Source organism: Meleagris gallopavo, chromosome 4, assembly GCF_000146605.3.
Source record: "Meleagris gallopavo isolate NT-WF06-2002-E0010 breed Aviagen turkey brand Nicholas breeding stock chromosome 4, Turkey_5.1, whole genome shotgun sequence".
Classification (NCBI taxonomy): Eukaryota; Metazoa; Chordata; class Aves; order Galliformes; family Phasianidae; genus Meleagris; species Meleagris gallopavo.
In genome coordinates, this window is record NC_015014.2 from 48417107 (window position 1) to 48443189 (window position 26083).

The 26083-nt window shown below is 40.7% G+C and overlaps 1 protein-coding gene across 14 annotated transcripts in view; it reads left to right on the forward strand.

Annotated features, from left to right (window-relative positions):
• The window catches only part of APBB2 (amyloid beta precursor protein binding family B member 2), a 150532-nt gene extending 124760 nt beyond the window's left edge, over positions 1-25772 (forward strand). For 10 of the 14 annotated variants that reach the window (XM_010710245.3, XM_010710246.3, XM_019614890.2 and 7 more), the window contains 6 exons: positions 16747-16861; positions 18875-18962; positions 20026-20109; positions 20584-20699; positions 21495-21674; positions 22225-25772. In XM_010710245.3, coding sequence (XP_010708547.1) covers positions 16747-16861; positions 18875-18962; positions 20026-20109; positions 20584-20699; positions 21495-21674; positions 22225-22392 — 751 coding nt within the window. In that variant the 3' untranslated portion in view covers positions 22393-25772. Of the gene's footprint in view, positions 1-829; positions 1024-1186; positions 1290-8959; positions 9153-9830; positions 9895-16746; positions 16862-18874; positions 18963-20025; positions 20110-20583; positions 20700-21494; positions 21675-22224 lie in introns of those variants that run through there. The other 4 variants (XM_010710257.3, XM_010710258.3, XM_010710256.3 and 1 more) reach the window with 4 other exon arrangements.
• Positions 25773-26083: the final 311 nt, after the last annotated feature.

Sequence of the window (26083 nt, forward strand, 5' to 3'; positions counted from 1 at the left end):
CCATGTCCAGCAGGCAAGCTGCTCGAGAGCTGCAGTGGTGTGGCTGTGAATGCTCACTGAATGCCCCGGGATGGGACTCACGCAGCTCATCCCCTGGCTGCTGCCATAGCCAGCCAGCAACAGCCACAATGTTGGCATTGCCACAGGATGTTGGTGCCATTTGTTCCCTCAGCTCCGAGAAGTGTGTTTGGGGGCACCGACTTCTTTCATGTTTGCCGAAAGAATAAAAGCTGGAGCTTGAGAACACTGCTTTTACTGTCACTGTTACAGCAAAGGAACCCCTCTAAATTAAAATTATTGTTACTGCATGTGTCATGCAGTTTGGGAAATAGAATTATTTGGGGCATTTGTTTTTTATAGATCAAGGATAAATCCCCCTTCTAGCATAAGCAGGTGTAATTTCATTGAAGCAAACACTGTTATAGTCCTGTCCAAATTCTTGAATTTGGCAGTAAATCCTGTCTGCCTTTTAAAGAGACTTCCCTGCTGGCAGTCAGCTGGAATCACATTGCAAACGCGTTGCTCTGCTTGGGGAAAATTGGGAAGGGAAGAGTCCTGCGTGCTTTAGCTTCCTCCAAAGACTGCTTCTGTTGGAGTGGATTGCTCTGGGAAGTTCGCAGGCTGGAAATACACCGTGTATCGGTGAAACCACATTGCAGAGGGAGGAGAGGGCCTGCTTGGCAGGTCAGAGTGTGCAAATGGTGAATCCAGCGGGAAGGGAGGAGAAGACACACCCACCTCGGTGTAGCTGTGCCCTTCGGGGAGCACCTGCTGGCTCCCAGCTGGAGCAGGAGCACAGGCATGCACAGTCCGTCAGGAGCGGGGAGCTGGCGCGATGCGCTCCGGCTCGATGCAGAATGAATGAGCTGCTGTTCTCGGGGTGAAGCGTGAGTGCGTGGCTGCATCGAGCACACTGCATCAACCAGCTCCTGGATACACGCTGACGGCACCGGGCAGCGCCTTGAGTTGGGGGGGGTGTGTGTGACCTGCGTGGCTTGCGTTGCTGTTGGCTACAAGAACGAGGTAAGAAACTTAAAAAGTGACATGAAAAACCCTCAGCCCGCCCTCTCCCCGCCCCCCCACCACAGGCAACAGTCTCATGGTAGGATTAGCCTTTGTCTCTTGCTGTATTTTCAAAGCTACGGTCCGTTAGCCTAAAGCCTCTGTGTGGGTGCCTGTAAGGCAAATCACAGCTCCTGGTGTGACAAAAGGCAAGTCAGATCTCTTTTCTCCAAGAGCTGCCACTTAAAACCTTCGGAGAGCGCCGTGGCTGGGCTGTGTGCTGAGCGGTGAGTGTTTGATGCTGCTCTCCCTCCTTTATCCCCTCACACACTGCTCATTTGAGCAAGAAGCTAACTAATGGATCTTGATGCTTAAGGATCTTGGTGAGGGGTGCTATGTATTCAGCTCAAAATTTCATGTTCTCAAGCTAGCTGCAATTTACTGACTGCATATTGACCAGCCTGATACTGTAGAGAGTGATCATCAGCTGTTTTTACTGGTAATGTTGCGTTAATAACCAAATAGATGCTGTTGTTATGAAAAGCAGAAACCTTGTTTACTGAAAAAGAAGAAACTTCCTGTGTTTTTCTTAAAACAATGCCTATATAATGATTTTTGTGTAATTCCCAGCTAACTTCTAGCCAGCTAGTCTAGGCTTCTTTAAACTCATAATTGCCAATGGAGATTGTTTAGTTTGAAATTTTTGTAGAGGTCCAGAAGTCTTTGACATTTTTAAGAACAGAAGTGTTACACAGTGTGTAGGCATGCATGCATGTAAAAATATATTTTGTTGAGGAGAAACAGTTAATGGCATTTCTGACAAAAGAGGAAACTTCATGATTTAAATATAATATATTGCCTTGAGGTCTCTGCTTTGCTTAATCCTTTCGTATTCATAAAGAATTTGCAGCAGGAGAAATTTCATTGATTTGCTAATTGATATATAGCTTTGAATCCTCATTATGTTGCATACTGAGGGAAGGGAAGAGAGACAAGCACATTCATCTTTTTCTTTAAACTCAGCAGCTTTGCTCTTAAATTAGGTCTCTCTTACCTTATGGAACCTCATTGCTCTCCTGTGCAGTAGTGTTTTGCTTTCTTAAAGGATACTAAACATTGCTGACTCTTTATATTTATCAGTGAAATACACGAAGTGTTTATTCTCTTAGAACTATGGCTTTAATTATGTTTTTGTAGCTGTTGCTTCACAGTTAATGTAATTATAACAACTTGTGAGTGAGGAAAATAATATTATTTAGCCCTGAAGCATTTCTCAGTAAGAATGGGCTTATTTGTTTTCATAAGGATTTAGAGGAAAGAGAAAGATCCTGTGGTTTTATTAAGTAATACCAGTTGGTCTTTTTTTTTAAGTACAGATTAGTTTTCCTTTCTACAATAATGGATGTATATAGATGCGTTATATGTATGAAGTTATCTTAAACGCCAATCAGTCGAAATACAGATGAAGGTCAAATGAATTGTGGAGTTAGTATTTTAGATAATGAAGGTGTGTGTCTATTAGATGTCTCTGCTGTTTGTCGGGTTGTTAAGAGTCTGTTGGGTGTCCTGTTCAGCAAGCTGTTCTGGTTTGCCATTGGAGTTGCCTGTGTTTCATGACACAAAGTAAAACTCTGTGTTACTGTGGACAGCGTTCTGGTCTAATTGACATCAGAGTGCCTGATATTGATTCAGTTGCCCTGTGGAGCTTTGATTTGTGGCAGAGTGCGGACTTTACTCCACTGTAGTTTCAAATAGTTTGAGATGAGTGAAGTCAATCCAGGTCAAAAACTTAAATTTAACAATTCTAAATCAGGGAATGTCAGTTTGTTAATAAGCGTTCAGTTGAATTTCCTCTTATTAGAAAATAGCTGCTGTGTTGCTGAATTTGGTTTGGTATCTGCCAAAGAAAATAACATATTCATTTTTCTTGTTGTATTGTGCTGTAATCTACATGCTTTAGGAAGTTTCCAAATTGATATGCTAGACTATCTTTGTGTCTGAATTGAATAATTCTTTAAAAATTAAAACAGAAAACCTCATACCCAACTGGTAGATCTCAAATGATGGTCTGGAAATTTGGGAAGAGTTGGCCTGCCATTCAAAGTTCGGTTCCTACTGCCAGAAAAAATGTACATTTTCAAATGTGAAACATAACATTTCCCAAGGAGAGGGAGAGCGATGGTCTGCAGTGGGTTAGGAAAGTCCCCCAGAAGAGGAGATGCCTGTGGTGGCCATCTGCTGTGTGAAGCTATAAAGGACACATCTCTTTCATCACAGTTGCTGTCATTTAGTGTGCACAGGTGAGGGTAACAGTGAAGAAATGGTGAAGTGACCTGGGATTGCTCTGTGGTTATTTATGGAAAGGGCTTGAGGAGCAACAAGGAACCAGCTTGCCTGTTAGGTATCGATGTAATGTGTAGCACCCAAACCATCAGTGTGATTTAAAAATTCAGAGCCTCCAGTCTTAAGAGTAGAATTCAATTCTTTCAGAATGTGAATTCATTTAATGTGGCAGGTTGCCTCTTATTTTCTTCTTTAAAAATAGAACCTGACTGGGTTAATGCAGTCTTCATAATATATGAAGCAACAGAAGGCTACATGAAGCCTTCAATTTTTAAGCAGAAATCTTCTTTGCTACCAGTGGTGAATTACTTAAAAATTGATGGCACAATCTGGCCCCCAGCAAACAAGGGATTTCTGGAGAGGGTGCTTTGCTCTGTCCTTGTGCTGTGGTGAGAGGCACAGAAACACAAGGCCACAGTCTGTTGGAATAGTCTTGATACCCTTTGGAAGGCAAAAGTCCGTAGGATCATTTATAGAAAAAGTTAAAGATTTACTGAACCCTTCAAAATATTATAAACCACTGCCAATTTTCTTTCAGTGAAAGCAGATCCATTTCCCTAATGGCATGCATAAGTGGAGAACAAAATCATTCTCTAAGCAACAGAGAGAGTTTCAGATACGCAAAAAATGAAGGTTGCTCCCTTTATTTGTTCATGTTACATTGTTGAAGTGTAAGTACATTTTACATAAACGTCTTGCTGCTCGGAGTGCTACTGTACTTTGTAATCACAAACCAGGAAACCAGAGTAACACCTCTTCTGTGCTTCAGCAGGTACGCATGGACAAGTATTTACACCTGTAGATAACGAAGAAAGACTTATGCCACACATCATTATTTTTATCCAAGTAAAATGTGTTTAGAAATAAAATCCCCAGTAACTGAAAGCAGAGAAATTTCAGTTGGTCATTATCACAAGAGAGGCTGCCAGCGCTGACTGCTGTGTGCAGTCCCACACGAGCTGTCTGAGGACTGTAGGGCTTGTGGTGTGGGTGACATGTGGTAGCTGTATTTTTTTCAAAAAAGCCAACTGAGGAACATGCAGTTAGCCAGACTCCAAGGGAAGCGACAGTAATGAAGATATGTAAAGTGTTAACCTCTCTACACTGTTAGCTGAACGTGTCAGTCACAAAAGTGGTTAGGCTATATGTTTAAATTCACTCTATCAGATACAGGGAAGTACTAATGTTTGCACGTGTAGTGTCATGCTTCTTTGCTCCAATCTGTCTCTCTTCTGAATTGCTGAGCCCAAACTGGTTGCAGAAATGTAGGTAGGGCCTCATGAGCGTCAGGTGGAAGGTATGGTTTGCAGAGCTGGGTGTTTCCACTAAGCCACACAGATTATTCACCTGCCTATAGAGCTTGCATTACGCTTCAGCTTGCCCAAGGGTGCAACTTGCATGTTACTGCTGTGCCAAACCCGAGGTTTTGGGGGATAAGTAAGAAGGAAGTGTCCATTTGGGGCTGTCCCTGGAAGGGGTGCTCCTTTCTTGCATCTCTGGCTACTGGAAGGTCATACTCTGTTTTTCTCAGAGGTCTTGGTCTTTTTCCCTCAGAAATGAATCTCAAATGCTGCAAAGCAGTCCTCATGTGATTCTCTAGATATCATCTTCTCGCATTATTGTCAGGCTCTAGCTCAACCCTTTTAACTCAATCAGCATAGAAAAGAATATAGAGCACCATACTGAAGAACTTACACAGCTGCATTTAGGGCATTTCTGGCACTTTGAGCCATCAGTATAATCTGTCATGAAACTGAAAACTTTCCATGGCTAGTTCTTATGGTGCATTTCTTTTAGTGTTTTTTTTTTGTTGTTGTTTGGTTGGTAGGTTTTGGTTGGTTGGTTGGTTGGTTTTTTTTAAGCTTAAAGACGAATCATTCAACTCTATTTGAATTACCAGAATGTAAAGGGAGCGCAGGCAAGTAGTTTTCTGTGTGAAATTAATTCATTAATTACAAAGCACTCTGTGAAGAGCTACTGGATTAATTTGAAAGCTGTAATTAACTGGTTAGAAGCAGGCTGCATTCCTGCCTGATGTGCTTGCATCCCACTGTGTGAGAGTCTTACAGCCGCCGCCCAGTCATTCCTCACTGCCTGGGGAAGCCCAGCAGCCTGGCTGATCGTATTTTTCTGTCACCTTTCTGCATTTCCTTCTCTTTTTTCTGTGTCTGCTCCTGAAGTTACAATGGTGTTTATTCTGTACAACTGTTCATTGCTTAATGGTAGAGGAATTAAAAGATTTTCCTTCAAGAGTTTGCACCAGCAGGTCATGTTTTGTATTTAATTCTGTTATGTTCAAAATCTGCTAAGTCTAAGACATTTCTTCTCTCTCCTTTATTTATTTATTTTTTTCCTCCTAATACATTGTATCTGAATTGCTGAAAGATTTTTCCAATGAAAGGCTTTGTTCTGAGAAGTAATCACTATTTGTCCAGTTCATATAAAGCCAGTGATTAGTGCATGAAGAAACAGACTATATTCTCCTGGGAAGTTAAAATAATGCTATTATGATTATCATTATCAAATTAGCATTGAAATACAGAATCCAGGGCTGTCCATGCTCAAAAAATCTTTCAACATTTGCAATATTGAGATCTACTTTTAGTGTCTTAAATTATCAAGTGTTTGCAAGAGGCACGGTGAATCCTTATTGATTCTGCAAAGCCCAGTAGAAAGCCCATGGAGCTGAAGTGAAGGTGGGAGCAGGATTTCAGTTGAGGAGATCACTACAGGTCACCACTCGATATTGAAAAGGAGAAACTGCCAAGTTCACCACCTGGAAGGAAGCAGAGTAGAGGGCCCTGGGTTATTTCTTCTTTGTCATGAGACTAAGGCTCATGTTTCCATTGTAAAGTATCTGAGAATGATCATTACAGAAATGCAGATACAGATCTTGTGTCTGACTTGGTTGCTTCCACTAGCTACCTTGTAGAGTGTGTTGGGCAATGAAGATACACCACTGCTCTGTAAATGCTGAAAACAGTTATAGTGAGATGAAGGAGTCCTTAAGTAGGGAAAAAAAAAAACATTGCAGGATCAGAAAGTAACTATAACAATTATTTAAATGGCTGAATCAAACCTTTATAGAGCAATTTGTCATCAGCTTCTCTTAGGAGCAGCCTCTGTTTTCTTTTGACTAGGAAAATAGGTCAGAGATGAATTGTGTTCTAAAAGCAACTGTATGCCAGCAGCTTAAGGAGCTGCAGCCTTTCTTTCCACTGGGAACTTGGCCTTCTGCTTAGAGAGAATGAGTGAGTCCAAGAGAAAAAGGAAGCCTGGATTTGTTCTTAAATACAGAGGTCACAATTTAGATCCTACAAATGAAGAAACAAAAAAAAAAAGTTATTAAGGGGCAGGAAAAAAGAACAGGTCACGGGGTTTCATTTGAGAAAGATACATTCGTGCTTGAGGCCATTTTCTGTGTGCTGAAAACTGTGTACCCTGCTCTCTGGCAGCGGAGGACAGCAGCCAAGATTCCAGAGCAGAAGAGCTAAGTGCTCTTTCTTGCTTGCCTAAAAAAAAATTAATAAATAAATAAGCTGGGGAATTCTTGAGTACGCTTTTTTTTGTGCATACATTTCACACTATTTTTGACAGTAGTCCTAGCTCACATTGGCCATTTGCATTCCTCATACCTGGTGGTAGTCTCTAAAGCATCCCAAAATTTGGCATGTGTTTGCTTAGGTATGTCGGAGTTTGTGCACAGTACCTTACAAGTTTGATCAATGTATAATATGCACATGCTCAAGAAGTGCCAAAAGAAAAATACTACAATAGTATTTGAAGGAAACCTGGGAGAGAGTTAATGTTCTAAAGTTTGTGTATGATGTTGTGGTACCTCGATAAAACTGGGAGATGTTTATGATCAAAGCGTTAATAAAGCCAGAATCCTTTTCCAAGGATGTTAATTTCTATTGGCCGCCTGTGTTTACTCTTGTGACATAAATGCGTAACTTAATGGAAGTAGGATTAAATGAGGGAGGATAAGAATCATAACATGTAGAGCTTCAGCAGTTCTTAATGTCATGCACTATGAACTGTATCTGTCAAGCTTACTAATTTTACTCCTTTGTGTAGATTCTGTCACTAGCTCTTCTCAAATGTCACTGCTGAAGTAGACACATGCTTCTCTTAAGCCTGAAGTTTCAAGCTCCTGACTGTGACATGTTTTTTTTTGTGTTGAAAAAGCATGTTTTAAAAATACGATCCAACATTTCCTTTAAACATTATTTAAGTGCCACCATTTTGCAAAAGGCTCATGGAGCTAGTATACAGCAATTAAACCCTTAACTATATACGTATGCATCCATGCACAGCTTCTACTCCCACACTGAATGGGTGCATTAGCTAACCATATGCACATTTAGTTAAAACCTGGCTTAGAAAGCCTGCTTTTATTCCGAATCTACTCATTAAGCCATTCCTAAGCAACAGATCAATTTCTGTAAGCTTCACATACTCACTGAAGTGAGATGTCTAACAGGAGTCAGTTTCCTTCCCTTCTGCATGCCATCTTTAGTCCTGCCCTTAAGCAGGAAGGATGATTTTTCCGCTTCACTACTTTTTTCTCAATCAGAGCTAACTTGGATGATGTAGGATCCCACAGGTTTGTGTACTGAGCCTGAATGATGCTCAGGTGGTCACTAGAGGTGAGCTCTTATAGGAGCTGAGCTCTGTAGTGCCTGGGGAGAAAGGGGAGTAGAAGATACTGTTTGCAAGGACCTGTTGGAGGGCTGGATGCACAGATGTGCCTTGCAGCAGATGGCTCCTCAGCACATGTCTTACTAACATTAAAAGTTGTGGAAAGTAGCTCTCCTCTTGAGAATGGTGTTTACCCCCATAGGGCCAGCATCGCCATGTGCGTGAAGTGCTGTCATGCTTTCAGGGAGGGCTGGGGAGAAGCAGGCAGCAGCCTATTTAGTTTCCCAGTGCGGTTACCCCTTTGTGGGAATGTCACGCGAAACCACATACTGTCTTTACTTGACATCTCCACGCATGAGTGGTCCTGTGCTTTCCTTTGCCCCACCTGAAGCAAGGCCAGCAGGTGGGGAGCTGTGTCCCAGCCAAGGAGCAGCAGCCCCAAGCAGAGGAGTCTGTCCCTGTCCTTCAGGAAAGGGATGTACAGAGAGTTTGAGTTTGCTGCAATGCTTCAGGGATGAGGGTGCCCAAGGATTTTGTACTTTTCCTGTCAACTCAGTGCCTTCATGAGGAGGTCACCCAGGCTGTGACTTCTGCAGCGCATGTAGCAGCACAAGTGAATTCAGAGCCTGAGCTTGTGGAAAAATCATTCAAAAAACTCGTGCAGATCTGTATACTCCTTCAATTTAGACAACGTAAAGTGTTCATGGCCTGAAGAATTATTTGTTTGTTTTCTCTTTGCTTTAAGTTGTTTGTTTGTTTGTGTGCTTTAAGTAGTGTCATTTTGGAAGAAGGAGGGTTCATGCACTTTGTGTATCCATTTATGCTTACCGCTTACTACTTCCCTATCTGTGTGTGATATTTTAAGCTCGGTTACCTCGCAGTGCTGATATGTCTGTCCTGCCTCGCTAAACTCAGCTGATGCTTGTTGGCTTCATTGCATGTTGCCAAAAATACAAGCTTGAGAGCAACGGGATTCAACCTAAATAAGCGTTGAAGGCAAATAGTTGCAGGACACTTAGATACACTGTGCTACAAACAAATAATGAATATTAAATGTACAGCACACTTCAGCTACTCTGTCTCATCTTTTGCTGGAACTCTGTCTGTGTGAGTGCTTTCTAACTTGCTCTTTCTCTTTCTTCATGCTTTCGTGGATTCAGAGAGAGGTAAATGATTTTCATTTTCCCATTATTCTTTGTGTTTATCTTTCCAGCATGCACCAAACAGTGCTCATATCAGTTTGCTTGTGAATACTGTCATTCAGAAACTCAACTGCAGTGAGGTGCATTTATGTCTCTGCCACCTTTTCAGCTTGCTATTAACAGTATTGTCAAGTTGAACTGTCTGTTTTTTCCATATCTCAAGCCCTCAACTACTAGAACAATTTAAATTTATGCTATGCAGTGGATTTTGGTATTGACTTCTGGTATTTGAGTTTAGACACTGTCATTCTGTGTGTACTGCAATGAAGGAAAATTCATTATCTCTTCTTTAAGAAAAAAAAGTTATACAGACTGCTGGGGACTTTAAGAACTAATTTTAGCAACAGTTGCAAATGTTGACATTTAACTTCCAATTTTTGGCATTTGATTTTTGAATGCAGCTGGGTTGGTCACTTGTCCTTGGAGTCAGATGAAAAGCTGTCACCAGCACGTTTGATTTGTTTGGGTGCACAAAGGAACCCTTTGGGATTCCTGACACTGTTTCCCGCTGGTGGGAGCACACACAGCGAGGCATTGTAGTCCCGCGCTCTGCAGCGCAAGGGCTGCAGCCACGCCAGGGCTTCCTGCTGATAGAATCATGTCTCGTGGATGTGGCGCGGGTTTTGTTTGCTCTTCTAAATTGTAAGGACTTGATGCTGGGACTGTGTGGAAGGAATGTGGCTGAGAGATGCGGGCAGACGCTCAGGTTTGCTTTGTGGAATATAATGAGAATGCTTTCCGGGCTTGACTGGTTTTTAATCAGTTCTTTAGGCAGCATTGGCCTAGGGAAATGTTTGAACTTCTTTCATTATGGCTTTGCAATCTAATGTAGATTTCATGCATGTAGGAAGTGATGATCCTCCCAGACTAACACTAGCAGAAGTGTGCTGCAAGCAGATTCGTGGGTAGTGTCTGTGCATGATTGCTTGTTCTCTGTCTGCATAATAAAGAGCAAAGGAGATCTAGTGAGTACTGCTTATAAAGAGATTCTCAGTGGAGAGATTAACTGTTCTAGCGCAGTCTGCTGTCTTCTTCACTGAAATGTGTAGTAGTGCTTTGAGCTCAACTTGATGTATTTCTTTATTAAATCTTCAAATATTCCCTATAAACAAAAGCCTACATCTTCCAATTAAATCTGGAAGATAGAAGTGTTGTTAAAAATATCTAAATACTAATTTGTCAAAATAAATTTGCAGGATCTCCTGCAGAGAGGCTGTTTAGAGGTTCATAGGCATAATAACACATTCGTCTATTTTAAGGAAATTTAGCACTCACAAAGAGTGCTAGACTGGCCATCCTGAGGAGTTAAACCAGCAGTCTGTGATGCTACCAAGTAGAAGCAGCAGCTGCAATGGTCTTGACAAGTTGCTTCATTTGTGTATTTTCTCCTTGAAAATCATGCTGTGCAGGGTAGCCTCCTGCCCATGCATATTTCATTAATATTGTGAAGCAATTAAGCAGAAAAAATTTCACCGTGAAAAATTGGTGGCAGTAAAATGTCAGTGGTCAGTGTCTCCGCTGGTTTTCATAGGATCTGTCGCTGAAGGTTTGTCTTCATTTCAGTTTTTGTAAAAACTGGGCCGAGGCCAGTTTTTGAAGAGAAGCTGCTGCTCCTCTTATTGCCTTGCCATGTCTGCCCAGCAGCTGAGGAGCAACCATGATCCACACCTGCCCTAAGCTCTGCGGGGCGTGCTGAGGACCTGCAGGCATGTGCTGTGGGAGTACTGCGTGCTCCACTGGGGATGGCCTGTGCCACTGGCCTTACTCTCATCAGTGTCTTGCCAGCACTTTGAGATGGACTCTCAAGGGCAGTCTTGGTGGTGACCCCAACAAACGTGATGGACTGTCCTCTTTGTCTTGTCCATGAAAGCAGTATTTTAGCCATGTGATCATGAGATGAGGCTAGCAAGGAAAACTAGCATGGAGCAAAAATCTTAACTCTGTGGTATTTGTTGGTGTGCTTTGTTGACACGGTGAATAGATCTGGAGAGTGTGGATATTAAGTCATGCCTTGGCACAACTCAAGACCTCGACTTGTGACATGACCATGTAGATCTGTGTTTCTCTGAAAGGGTGGAATGTAGACCTTGGTATTAAAAAGGGGCATGGTTTGTAGCATCCTTGTGCTTGGAGAGGCAGTGGCAGCAGGCCTGTCCTCTGCCCTGCACAGTGAGGTGGAAGCCAGCCTTGGCACATAGGGAATGGCTTCTGCAGCTGTGTCAGGTTCAGGATATTGGAAGGAAATTGGAGTGGAAATTGTGCAAATAGTTTCAAGCCTGGAAGTGCTGGGCTCTAAAGGGCTGGGTTTTGGACACATTGGTTCCAGGAAGGTTTTAACAAACTAACTTGGGTGTGCACAGAGCTGCGGCAACGATAAGACATCAAAGAGTAACCGGGAGGCTGTATGTTTTAGGGTTGCCAGATAAAGCCTCTGAGTATTGCACAAAGCTAGCAAGTGACGTTGTCAAGAAATGAAGCACACTCAGCTTTTCAGCAGAGGATAATTTGCACTATGCGTTTTATGCATGAATTAGAAAAACAAGCTACATTGTTCCAGTGCCCTTTCAGGAGAATTTAATAAGTGCAGAACTGATTTATTGCTTCCAGGGTATTGCTTCCAGGTTTTTGTTTTTTTTTAAAGTTCTGTGAGGACTGAAATAAGAAAAGACTGATAGAAGTCTTTATCTGCTTCAGAGAGGATCTTAACTACCTAGGCCAAAAACTCATGACCAGGATGTGTAATGGTGGACCTGGTTGGAATTGGGCAGCAAGAGCTCTGCAAGCTGGAGCTGTTGGAGTAAAGAAGAATTGCAAATTTTGTACATTTTTAGAATTGCCAGAAGATCTTTTAATTTTTGTAATGTATCTTTACTGCATGGTTTCCTGCACCTAACCTTGCTTGCCATTTGTGACATTAGAATACTTGTGTCTTGGAAAAAGCCTCTTGAAAGAATGAGCTTGTCGGTGTTAATATTTATCCCCTTTTCTTCTCATGTGACCTCTCTCACTTTCCTTGCTTTTCTCCTTCTCTGCTCATTTATTCTGCTCTCATGGACACTGTGTTGTCTATCCCACGGTGTGTGAATGGCAGCCTCCTGCCAGATGGCTTCTGACCCCACTCTGCCATTGTGGCGGCTGCTCTCCCCTTTTTTCTTCTTTTTCTTTTTTTCCACAACCCTCCCCTCTCCCCTTTCTCCTTCCTTTTCCACAAATCTCTGGGCAGCTGTTTGCAGTAAAGCAAAGCAAAAGCTGAAGGTTATGGGCTCAGGAGCCTGTTTCACAGCAGCCCAGCAGGGTGTGCTCTTTGATCCCACAGACACAAGACATACATACAGTGCACACTGATATATAGACATAGTCATATTCTGGAGGCACTTTTGGGTGAATTTGAATCAATTTGAAGCTGAGCCTAGAGGATATCATTTTCTTTTTCAAGGATTCCTGTTAAAATTTGTGATACATAAATCTGCAAAGCAATTTACATTTTCCTGCATATGTATTATTTTAATACAGTTGTTCTAAATACCTGCAATTCAATTATCATTGGTAAAAGTAGAAATTTCCTTATTTCCAGGTTCAGGGCTAGGCTTTTTTTTTTTTTTTTTTTTAATAAGTGTTCAATTCTACACTCCTTTTGGAAAAGTAAGAAGAGGCGTTGGAGAATGCAATGTTTTTTCAGGCCGTACTTAATTGGGATGTCTCCTAGGACTGTAGCCTAATAGTGGCAAATGGCCATGACTGCTATTCAAACAGAACAGCATTAGCATAAATCACATTTAGTGTGATTATATTCATCCAGGGTTGAGCAGCTAAGTGATGCCTAGCCAGGTGTTAAATAGGTATGGCTATCTAAGTTCTAGTCAATTACTGTAGACATTTGCCAATTAAGGAGGGTAAAGGAGCAAATAAAAATGAAATTCCATTCCACTTAGCATCTTGCATTATCTTTGCAGTTCTCTAATTGCTTTTTAAAATGTCTCTCAGTTGTATTTTAAACTATTCAGCAGAGCCAGTCTTACCTGCTTGTGCAACAAAATAAATTTTCTACCTGTTTTCTGGCTTTTTCCAGGCTGCTAATTTACAACCAGTTCCTCTGTCCTGAAATGTACTAGTACATATAAGGTACTATATGTGCAAATGATTAGAAAATAAATCCCAGTGCCCCTTCTCTGTAATGCCATACCAACAGAAACGATCTGCTTGTGTTGTGAACTTGAAGGAATATAGAGATGCAATACACTGATCTTCCACTAAATGTCTTGCTGCTCTTCCCACTGACATGAAGGGAATTTTACTGGGAGCTGTGGTTCAAATCCTGCTAATTTCACATGTGCCCACATCCCATGGAGAACGGCAAGGCTCCATCTGGATGAGATGGGGATCTGTTCATTTTGTGCTATCTTTGTATCCTGCCCTGGATTTCTTAAAGGCTTCTCAGTTTCTTCTTTCCCGTGTTTCCCTAGCAAGATGTAAAGGCAAGGGAACGGTGTGAGGAGGTATTTGCCCTTTTCCGTAAATTTCTATTGCAAGCACGTTACTCAGCACTTCTTCATTGTTGAAGGGACTGGTTGCCCATAAATCTCACTTAAATGTTAATCAGCTTCAAGTGAGCTGCTGTGGAATGAAGGTTTACAGAGTAAGCGACCCAGAAGGGATCTGAAGTGAAAGAAGCATCAGAGAGCAGTCGTGGGGTTTACTTGGTATTCAAGGCTTTGGACAAATAAATTGTTGCCTTCTGGTCCTGTGTAGGGAAATGTTGCTCCAGAGTTTTATTCTGTTAGCCACGGTTTTGGGAGCAGTTACTATCGAGTGATCAAAGCCATGCCCTTCTTCCCACAGAGAGCTCTGCTCTCCCTGTGCTTCAGAACACCAGGCTGCACCAGGTCCCTGCTGCCAGCCTGCCTGCTGGGGTGCTTCTCAGAGCATGGCAGGTAGGTGACTTCAGGAATTAAGGGAATCAGTGGTATTGTTTGTGCTCTGTCAAAACAGAAGTGGATGATGTGCTTGCTAATTTTGATTGATGACTTGGAAACATCTGGTGCTGGCAGGGTTGTGTCTGATACACTGCCATCGGTTTTGAGGAGCTCGGATTTCCTTCTCTGCCTCAGCAGGCTTACAGATGATCATCTAAAGGTTTATGCGTGTTCACAATTTCCATATGTAATTAGCTGATTTACTTTGTTCAAGCTGTTCAGGTATTTAAAGTAAGGCACTGGTGTGTGTGTCTCAAACACCACTGCACGGGCTTTGTTAGCTCTCAGTAGTCAAGATTGATGTGCTAGCTGGCGTCTCATTTGCTGCTGTAATTGCACTGTAATTTCACACCACCTTGCTTATACATGTGTCCTCTTAATGCAGGAATATTTACCGTAGCAGCAGGAGCAGACACCACTGTCTGAGGCTGAGGCCTCCTGGCTGCTTGGTACACACAGCATCCCAGCAAAAGGCTGCTTCTTCTGCTCCTTCAGGCTGATGGTGCCTGAGTAGGATTTCACAGGGTGAAGAAAAGGCATTTCTTGGTATCCCTGGGCAAATGCTAGAGCAAGCAGGAGGGGCATGAAGACATCTGCGGTGCAGAGTGCTTCCTGATCTGTGTGTGGAGGCTTTGCCTACCAGCTCTGTCATTTCACCACTGAGCAAAGGTCAAACCAGCCATTCTTAGGCAGCTTGAACTTGGCTGGCAATGTAATATGTCATCCAAACCTCCAATACTCGCTTTGTCCCATCTTATTTTTATTAACGACAAGTTTCTAGCCGATAGCTTTTAAGCTACCAGGAGGTGCAAGTTATGCTCTGTGTCTGTGCAGCCCCTCACAGGTGATGGCCCCATCTCATCCTGATGCTTCACAGTGTTCCTTGGGCTTCAGGTTTCCATTTATTTGAATGGGGATCTGCATAGCACAGGCAACTCAGCAAAACAATGCGGGGTAATACAACTACTCTTCTTGTAAAGGAACCCGTAAATCGTTCATTTACACATCCTTGAAGGAATATTATCGATTTGAGGTTAATGCTTCCAAATAGTGATAAATAGCCATGTCACTCCAAAAGAACAGGCCTTGATCCAGCAATGAGGTATGTGCAGCAGGTTGCTTGCTTATGCATCTTTGCTAGCCTGCACCTAAGATCACAGCCAGCATGTTGTTTTGCATGCAATTCCAGATGGAAATCTCTATTTTATTTCAAAGTTTTCAGGAAGGAAAGAGCCCTTCTAAGGAAAGGCTTTGGTTGCGTAGAAAAAATACTTCAGTTGTTCCCAGAATGCTCAGTGTCTCAGTGAACTTGCAGTGCAGCAAAAGGGAAGAAAGTAGTGAAAGGCTCTTGTAGATTGTGACTGAGGTATTTGGGAGTGGGGCTGGAGCTAGAAGACCTCCAGGCATCTTAACAGACAACCTCTTCTGGAATTATTGCTGTGGGATTTGCCACAAGTCATGAGTCATTGAGTTAAGACATGCCTATGTCGTTACTCCAGCACTGTCCCTTTGTAGGGTGCCTGTGTCACTCATGCAGACACACCAAAGCAGAGGAAGAACTTTAACCTGCCTGTAAGCATCCAGGCTAGGGGCAGCCACTCCTTTGTTGTGAGGATTCATCACTGACAAAACCTAGTGCTGCCACACTAAATACAGGCAATGTGCTGAACTTCAGGATAGTGCTCCTGTCTGCTGTGGGGCTGGAAGTCCAGCTCTCTGTCAGCCATCAGCATCCTGTGCTGCAGAACCAGCCTCAGGTTCCTCCTCTGTGAAAGGGTGAATTAGCCTCCATCCCAGAAGGGTCATGAAGCAAATTAGCACTACAGGGGCAGAGTGATGGGCTCTTAGAGCGGAGGCAGTCCTGAATTCAGTATCTAAATGGAACATGTCCAACCCTGACGCTTTCTTTACGCCGTGCTCATGCTCTGACTTCTTCAGAAGCACATCAGAACTTAAACAGCCTGAGAACGAGGAAGCACCATACTGGCTTTGGAAGGCTGTACTCTGTTGAGGCGACTAGTTGGAACAGTGCAGAAAATCTCTTTCATAGGGAATCCTTATTTAACTTTTGAAAAAATAAGGTCAGATATTTAGGCCAATTAGTTTGAGCAAAGCTCAGCAGGTTCACATCTCCCTTATGCAACCAGATCTCTAATTACTATCTGCATGTTTTAAACACTTTTTTATAGTTCTTCAAAATGCATTCTTTTTCTACCTAGACCACCATTTGCCATTTTTCATTTTTTTAACATTTAAAAGCTGCATGTATTTTTTGTCTTATACTGTAATTCTCTTTCTCCTTTTCCTTTAGTAAGTACATATTTTTCTCTATATTTACAGTTACTTTTGGAGTTATGAGTGTTATGTTCAATAAAGTATTGTGAAACTGTAATGAGCTGTTTAATTATATAGATTAATCATCAACGCTTATGTATTTTTTCATAGGTATGCAATGTATTAAATTTGTAGATCTGCATTGTCTAAGATGTGTTTTATTCTCTAACAGCTGAAACATACACATGGTAAAGGAGGGATGACTGCAGGTATTACTGCTTCTAATGTGTCGATTCATTTTGTTTGTGCAGAGACTTTGCATATGTGGCAAGAGACAAAGACACCAGAATTCTGAAATGTCATGTGTTTCGATGTGACACACCAGCAAAAGCCATCGCCACAAGTTTACACGAGATCTGCTCGAAGGTAAGTGGATGTAAAGTCATCTGCACAAGTTTGCTAAGAGCCTCAGTGTAATATACACAGTCAGCAACCTCACACTGTTAGCTTTATATCTCTGGCAGCCAGAAATGATACAGGGAGTTTGTAAAGGATACAAAGGAATGGGAGTAGTGGGAGGATATGCGTTTAGATTTGAGGATGGTAATACTTGTATTTCATTGATAAGCGTATATACAGAGAGTCTTCTTGTGTAATAAAGAAGTTGTGTGTTGAAAGTGGGAAAAGAACACATTCTTTTAATTAATGATCAGTGGTGGTATGTAGCTTTGTAAATAAATTAGACCTTGTTTAAATGGTATGCTTCGAGCAGGACAGACATGAAAATAGTTGCCAGTGTTATGCTGCCCAATTAAAATAAATCAGGGAGGAGAGGAGAGTTAAGCTGACAAACAACAGAAGAATCTTAGTTCCCGCAGCAGCACTGTCTGTAATACTGGAGACAACTGTTCTCTTCAGTTGTTTTACGTTAATCTGCCAACATTCCCTAGTTATTAATTTTGATTTTCTTGCGTGATCAGTTCATGAGTGTCCTCAGTACAGCAATGTCTTGTAGTGCTGTGACAGCACATCCTTTACAGCTGAAAAAAATGTTTGAAAGGCTTTATAGGGAGATACTTAAGCCAGAGTGCTTGAAACTGTTTTTATTTCTTTTACTGAGCTATGGATTTGAGGCTGCGTTCACCTTTTTAAAAACATGCTGACGGGCTGCTCCAACTGGCGGTGGGGCTGGGAGTGGCAGAGGCCATTCTGGGTGACGCTGGACAGCATCACTGCAGCAGTGGTTCACTGGAGATGTCTGGACTTGCTGTCTCTCATCTTTCTCCTCGAACTCAGCTCTCACAGATTTTTCTAGCAAGCCTAGCAGGGAAAAGTATGTCCCTACAAAAGTTTCTTTTGTCCAGTAAGCACAACATCAAGTAATTGCACAGAGTATCTGACTTCTGCTGTCAGAAAGGCAGGAAAGCTGTCATGTAATTATGGCATGAAATTCCTGGCAATATTGGATCATAGAGTGACTGAACGTTTACAGCTAATAGTAACAGAGAATAAAAGAGAATGGTGCTGTTGAGCAGAGAGTTATTCCTTCATAATTCAGCAGTAGATGCAATCCTGATTCAGCAAAGCACCTGGCATCTGCTATCTGACACACTTGACCTCTTTACTGAGCCAGGGCTTCTCCCTAAGCTAGCAAGTATCATTTTTCATCCTCAAGTGGGATACTGCCATGTGTTCCCAAAAAAATAATACTTCCAAAATATGAAACCTAGCAAAAAAAAAAAAAAAAGTAAAAAGGAAGAAAGGAAAAGTAAATAAAAAGATAAATTAGCCAGAAGTATCTTCAGACCAATTGTCATTTACTGGAACTCTAGTCATCTCTATATCTTAATTACTGTCAACAGTCATCAGTGTTAAAGAAGCAGATAACAATATTTCATATTTTGGAAACCTCCCTTCACTTCCCTGGGACCCTTCCCAGATGTGTATTTGTAGGGAATGATCATCCAAAGTGATTGTTTTGAAGTGTTTTCCTCTTTTGTTAGTATTGTGGGAGAGGAACGTGTTGCATTTTTCATGGAATTTTTAATGCCAGAAGAAACATAAAAATGGAAGAAAAAATTACATGCAGCAGAAGATAGATCAGAGAGGTACATGAATAATGAACATACTTCTCTCTGTGTTAAATATTTGTTTCTAGCAATATTACTCCTCACAATTTTTCTGTTGATAAAAATGGCCAGTTTTTTAACTCTTGCATTCTTCTTTCATCTGGTCTTGAACATCTCTTAAGTACATAGATAAGGAATGGTGAATGAGCCATGGGCAAGCCGAAGTAATTTATGAAGAATAACTTGTTTAGTCATGTAGTTTCAGACTAATTTTGGAAATTACAGTTCTAATAGGAGTGGACTGATACTTGGAGTTACTATTTTACAACATCTTTGAAAAAAAATGCTGCATTATCACTTTCTTATTCAGATTATGGCTGAACGGAAGAATGCTAAAGCTATGGCTTGCAGTTCAATGCAGGAGAGGACAAACGTCACCCTTGATGTTCCTCTGCAAGGTACCATACATTACTGCTCATGTCCGCGGGATGGTGCTATTTCAGATATGTTTCATTTCTGATGCTGTTTCTGACCAAAATGGTGCCTGTTGGTTGGAGAGTCTTTTAACCACTGTCTCTGACTCTAAGCTGGTATTGTATTAAACATTTTTACGTATTGATCCTGTTCACAGTAACACAGTCCTGCTAAGTTATGTCAGTTTGTACATTGTCTTTAATTTTAAAATACAACTTCTGCAAACACAGTTTGTCATACTTGTGGCTACTTGCATATATTGTCCAGTTCATATCAAAGTACTTTTTGAGACAAATCAGCCAAATTTGCCCTAATAGCAGAATGCTCCAGTTAATCATATGGATTCACATAGGACTGCTCCTTCCAGGTTTCAGCACAGTTTTGGTAGCTTCCGAGGCAAAAGATACAAGTGGGTTGTCATCCATCTTGAAGGTCTTTTGCACACTCTACTACTGCATGGGAAAAGAAAGTTGCCTTTGCATGCCTTAGTAGTCAAAACTTAATAGCTGCTGTTTAGAAAATTCTCCAGGAGAACAGATGTACCATGTATTAGCTTTACAGGAAACTAGATGCTTTCAGATGCAGCAGTTCATCCTGATTACCTTACTTCTAATCCATACATCAACTTGTGTAATTTTCTGCTAGACAGCAGTATTGATTACTCATAGCTTGTGTTGAACATATTAAAATGGATGATATTAAAAAGATTCCAGATTTTATGTAGTTATGCAGTGAAAAATAGGTCTGTATGTCTCAAAGGCACATTCATTTATATTTTTTGTTGTTGTTGTTGTTTTTTTAATATGCCAGTAGCATAATGTGACCCTATTTTTAGTGTAGATGAAGAATTAAATGATGCAGCATTCTAATTCCCTTAGAAATTATTTGGCATTAGTCTTGTCAGAGGGAGTGGAGATTTGTTTTAATTAGTACAATGCCTTCAGAGTATAATTACTTGATAAACTGTTTTAGGTTATTGATGAAATGAAAGTCTTTTTCCGAGCTGTGAGTAGCAATAAATAGAAATCTATATTTGTTCCCATGCAGTAGACTTCCCAACACCAAAGACAGAACTGGTACAGAAGTTCCACGTCCAGTACCTGGGAATGCTACCTGTAGCTAAACCTGTGGGTATGTGTTATATATTTGTGACTTCAGAGGGAACTTGCATAAACTCTTAAGGGCTGGATTCTGAGTGGCCAAGGGTAAGAGCATGATTTTGGAATGGGAGCAGTTCCCGAGCTTCAGAGTCTTAAGAGCCAGAGATGAAAATGTCTAGCATTCAGCGCTTCAAATAAATGTGTGTTGTGCAACCAGAGTACTTTGGGAGCTGGAAAGAAAGCATTTTCTTTTTACTGCTTTCTCTGAATATGAGCTTTGTTACTAATGAGAAAGGCCTCAGATGACTGAAATGGTGCAGTAGTTAAACAAGACGCTAATGTTTTTTTAATATGTGAGAGGCACCTGATTTGCTTCTGCAGATGAAGAAAACCAGCTTTAAAATCCATCATCATATTCATTTTACCAAGCTCAAAACGATTTACTACTATGTACTACTGTGTGAAAATAATATTGTTTACTCATACACGTTTGTTTCTGTTTTAGGAATGGATACTCTGAACAGCGCTATTGAAAGTCTGATGGCTTCTTCTAGCAAGGAAGACTGGATGCCAGTTACCATGAATGTTGCTGATGCTACTGTCACAGTCATTAGTGAAAGAGTAAGGCAGAATGTCATGTTCAAAACATGTTTAACACAAGTGCCGAAAACCAGGAACTCATGAGCATTAGAAGAAAGTGTTCATTCTTCCTGGACCTCATTTGCCTTTTTTGCATTTCATTTCTTTGCAGGGCTTTATCGCTGTTTTATAATTACTTGTGTCAGCTTCAACTTTATTTACCGTTCCAAGCATGTCCTTAGAAATATAAATTATAAGTAACCTTTAGATGCTTAAAACAAACACGGTATTATCCTTCCTAGAAATTTTGAGTCTAAAATGTTGTAGGTTAAGCTGTAAGGAGCAATCCTAAGTTCTAACCTGTATTTTATTTATTCTTTCTATGAAAGCCAAGAGTAAGACTACAATCTGTGTTTCACATCACTGTCCTTTAGTAGAGCATTTTTCATAGAAGTTAATAAAATGAAACTTTCAAAGAATGTTCCACATCTGCATCTGTTGATTAGATCCTAAAGCCACATCTCTACATACCAGTAATAGGGGACTGTCTTTAGAAGTCACAATAGCCATGCATTTCTTCACCAAACTGCCACATCCATTTTAAACATGCAGTACTACAATGCATGATATGCTTCAGTTCTAAGGCTTAAAGCCCTTGTGTTCTGCTGGTAGCCTAGAAGGGAGGACTCAGCCCAAGCCTTGCATACCAGGTATACACAGATTGCAGAAGAAATTTGACTGTATCGGTGTTCTCTCCCTACTTAATCAACCTAACACTGAAAGTAAAATTTCATAGAATATCTGATAGTAACAGACAATCATTTTATTCATAACCAGAATGAAGAGGAAATCATGGTGGAATGTCGTGTGCGGTTTCTGTCCTTCATGGGAGTAGGCAAAGATGTTCATACGTTTGCCTTCATTATGGACACAGGAAACCAGCATTTTGAGTGCCATGTGTTTTGGTGTGAACCAAATGCAGGCAATGTATCAGAAGCTGTTCAGGCTGCTTGTATGGTAAGTGACTTTCTTGAAAAGGCGTCTAATAGTACTTAGATTTTCTACTACCTCAGTGTATGTATTTCTAAATGTGCAGTTAATTTCCTGACATATAATAAGATAAAACCTAGCAATTTGGATTCTGATTTATCTGGTAAATTGAAAATAAGCTTGAAATGTTGATTTAGTGAACTCTGGTCTTTTAACATCTGATCTCCTGAACTCCTCAACACCTGTGTAAGATCTGTTCTGTAGTTACAGAAGTTATCTAACACTGGAAGAATATTTCTGTGTAACCCAGTGATAATGTAGTAAAATGTAGTCCTTGTTTAACAAAACTTATTTTTCAATTTTCAAAGAGTTGTTGCTATGATGTAGTGTCTGTCATGTGCTAAAGAACAGTTTCTGCTAAAAGTCTAACAGACCTCATTAACTTCATCAGGGTTGTTTGTCACAGCCAAAATGAAAGTTTGACTGTATTTCATGAGCAAGTATTTGAAATGCCTTTTAAATGCACTGAAAGTAATGGCTACAGTAAGGAGTGCAGAATGCTTCTGCTTTGTTGCAGTTACGGTATCAGAAGTGCTTAGTGGCCAGGCCTCCTTCGCAGAAAGTTCGGCCTCCCCCACCACCTGCAGATTCGGTGACCAGGAGAGTCACAACCAACGTAAAGAGAGGAGTGCTGTCCCTCATTGACACTTTGAAACAGAAACGCCCAGTCACCGACATGCCGTAGCTGCGTAAGAGAGAAGGTTCTCCTAACATTTAACTGCAGATAACAGTAGCTACACTAAGGGAAATGAACTGATGGTGTTTGACCTTCCATTCCAAATTGCTGATGCTTTGTCTTAAGAGAATTTATCCGTATCAAAGCAATGCTAAACAAGCATGTTATCTCGTTCTTGCCACCATCGTTTGATATGAAAAGAAGCATGAATAATTTTTTTCCTGTCAGTAAGTTACATCATGAGCAATGGAAGGTCTGTTTGATTGTAAATATGTGAACATTACCTGAACTCACACAAAGAAAGAATATGACCACGTCCTTCCCAGTGAACTCATAGTAAAGTCCTTGGAGTGAATGACGCTTGAGTTGATAGTTTCACCGTCTTGAGCTGGATTTGTCACAAATAATCTTAAGTCCTACAGCACTTCAGTTCTCAACGCTGGAGTAGATACCAAGGATCAGCTACCAATGAATTACTGCAGATTAAATACCAAGTTTTATTTTTTACAGAACTAACCTGTTAATTTTAAATTGTTTGTCAGCATTGGTCTGCCTGACATTCATGTGAATCGTTGTCATTTGATCTCTGTTTGTACATTACAGTTGAAGACAGGAATTGTTTGATACCAAACCAATGCTGAAAAATCTGGGAGTGTTTTCCATAATTGAGTACAGGGTGATCCATGGAAGCTTTTCATCTTTAAACATACAGATGCATGTGTTGGATGTTAAATATGTCATCCCAAATTGTCATTAATTCATCAAAAATACTGTTTGTTCCACATAGGGCTCATACTGACCAAGAAAGAGTTAGTCAGTAGTTTTTCTGTCTTAAAACTCTCACAGAAGCAAAAATGTTACAGATGTTTTTCTATATGAGTGTTTGATCAAATGTTCCATTCAGTGTTGGGTTGCGCTACTCCCCCTCTGAGTTTGCTACTGTTAGCATGTCACAAAAAGAACAATCATGTTTCTGATTATTTACTAAATTCAATAGAAATTCTTTTTTTTTAACAGTCTGTGACAAAATCGTGAGAGTTGTTTTCTAACAGGATGTTGTTTCAGGTGGGTCAACTTCATGTCAGTGCTTTTGCTCCAAAGGTCTCCTGTAATAGCCTTGATCCACACAACTGCAAATTCTGAAGGTCAGCACAGTAATGCCCCTTTAAACTTTTGTCTTGTACTGATCTTCAAATGCAGATATGCATCTTTCTCTCTTTGCCATCTTCTGTTTAGACTTGCAGATTGGTACAAATTTTGGAAATGGAACATAAAAGATATTTTTAACTAATGTTAAAAATGTTTTGCCTGCATTTATATATATGTTCCAAACTGTATCTGTCTCCCAAGTCTGCAAATTTGGTCATGCTGTAATTTTAGAAGGACATTGTCAACGTTGTTTTTACAAGAATCATTTTTTTACTTTATTGTTCCAGAGATTGTTGTAAACAAGATTGTTATGAACAAATAATGATTTTTTTTTCTTATTTTAAAAAGTCAACAGCAATACCTGGGCAAAACATGTTAAGAATACAAGGGGAAAGAGTGATGATTCAAGAAATGCCTTCATTAGAGATGTAGAAGAACTATTAAAACATACTTAGCCTGATGTATGAGCAAATGTAGTGAAGGCTAGCCATGCAGCTGTAATATTCTAAACGGAGCTCTCTAGAATATCTTCTAAGGAGCTGATCCTCCACTATGTTCAAGAAATGTTTAGATGTTGTCCTGAGGGACATGGTTTAGAGGGAAATGCTGTTGATGGTTGGACTGGATGATCTTAGAGGTCCTTTCCAACCTTGGTGATTCTATGATCTCAAACTTCTGTGTAATAGAGTCTTTGCACCCTGCGAATGAAGCAATTCTGTCCCATCCCAAGTCTCACGTTCCTGCTGCCTCCTTTGGACCAGCTCCATTACTTGTGCAGTTGGAGAAGAAAGCCAGTCTGCATAATGTGAGTAAACTCCAAAATTGACCCAGCTGGCCACACGGCTGTGCAGATGACAGGGAGAGCAGGAGGGGAGGTGAGGCAAACCCCCCCCTTTCAGCAGTAGCAACCTTTGAACTGACCACAAAGCCAGATTTCGAAGCACGGAGATGACAGCTTGTGTACTGGCTTAGTCCTGTTTCTCCAGGTTCTAGTGCTGAACCTACTTAAGCCTGGCGGGAACAGTGTAAAAAAAAAAAATATCGCTTCCTCTCGTGGCTGCTATCAAAATGCAGTGGCTCACAGTGTCGCTTAGTGAGATCATGAATTTAAAGGATGTTTCCTTGTTAATCGTAAGACTACTGAACCAAACTTTGTTTTATGTACTGAAAATATTTTTTGGCAGCGTCTTTCTTTTTAAAGTTCGAGATGGAAACTCCAGGATTTTTATTTGTTTTACAACAAAGAATTTTTAACAGTATAATCAAGTTCAGTAGTGTTGTCTACACAGTGCTGCTTTTCCCCAAGAGAGAAACAGCCCATGTTTAAATCAAACCAACACTTGGGAAACAGCAGTGTAAAGGTAAGAAGCTGTGTCAGGAGTCTTTACACATCTGTGTTGGCAAGGCTCTGAACACAGAGTTTTTGCTGGCAAAAGCGTGCAACTGCAGGAAGGGCTGAGGGAAAAGAGAGAGAAAGGTGTTTGAAAAGCTGTAGGTCCCCTGAATTTCTTGTCTGTTACCAAAATGCTGTTGATTTTGCAAATAATTACGTAGTTTGCTTAATGGGCCAAAATATTTGGCCTTTTGGCTTCAGTCGAACTCCTGAGTTTCTAAAGTGTTAAATATACACCCAGGTGTTTGCAGAATCAACACCTAAAATTGCAGAGCTCGTTGTCTTTTATCAAACAACGTACTGAGGCACTCTTTAACCATGGCCAAAAATGTATGTATGGCATACACGTGTCTGAGTAACTACCACTGTTTTATTTGATGTTATAGCAACCCTTCAGTTATCTATGCATTTTTTATAATACCTAGCGATTCTGTAAGCAGGCAGCCATGCGTTCACTATGCCTTGTATGTCTGATGCCATATTTTAAATTAACCTGTTAAATACAGCTTAAAATATTTTAATTTTATTTATTCTATTTTTACTGAAATATCCTGCATTATGATGTCGATGTATTGTCTTTACTGGACGTGATCTTGTAACATTCTCTATGCTGTATACTATAGGTTGCCTAAAAAAAGGCAGCTTTGTAATTATTTGTAGTCACATTTCTATTGAAGTCTGTAGAAAAATCATGTAAAGCGAAGCTAATTTCTTATTTTTTTCAATGCAAGTAGTAAACTAGAGGTAAGTATCACAGATCACTCACGTCATTAATGTGCTCCCTTGCAGAAGCAAGGAGATTTATATTCACCATCAAAAATAAGAGATAAAAGCCTTTCTTTTGAAATCCGCAGTGCTGGCTGTAGGTTTTCTTTAAGTCACTGTTTGTTTCACTTGAAGGGGGGAGAGAAGTGTTGTGGGAGGTACAAGGCTACAGAGACAACTATGGGGACTTTAAATAAAAATAACAAAAATTGCATAGAAGTGGCCTAGCACCAACTCAATAACAGTGTGTGGAGATACCTGTGCCTGCTGAAGCAACATACCCTTTTGTGACAGGAAGAGAGGCTCTGGAGTGTCTGGCAGCTTATTGCAGGTCAGGTCTGTGTCATTTCCTCAGAGTTCTGCATCCCTTTTTTTTTTTCTTTTTTTTCTTTT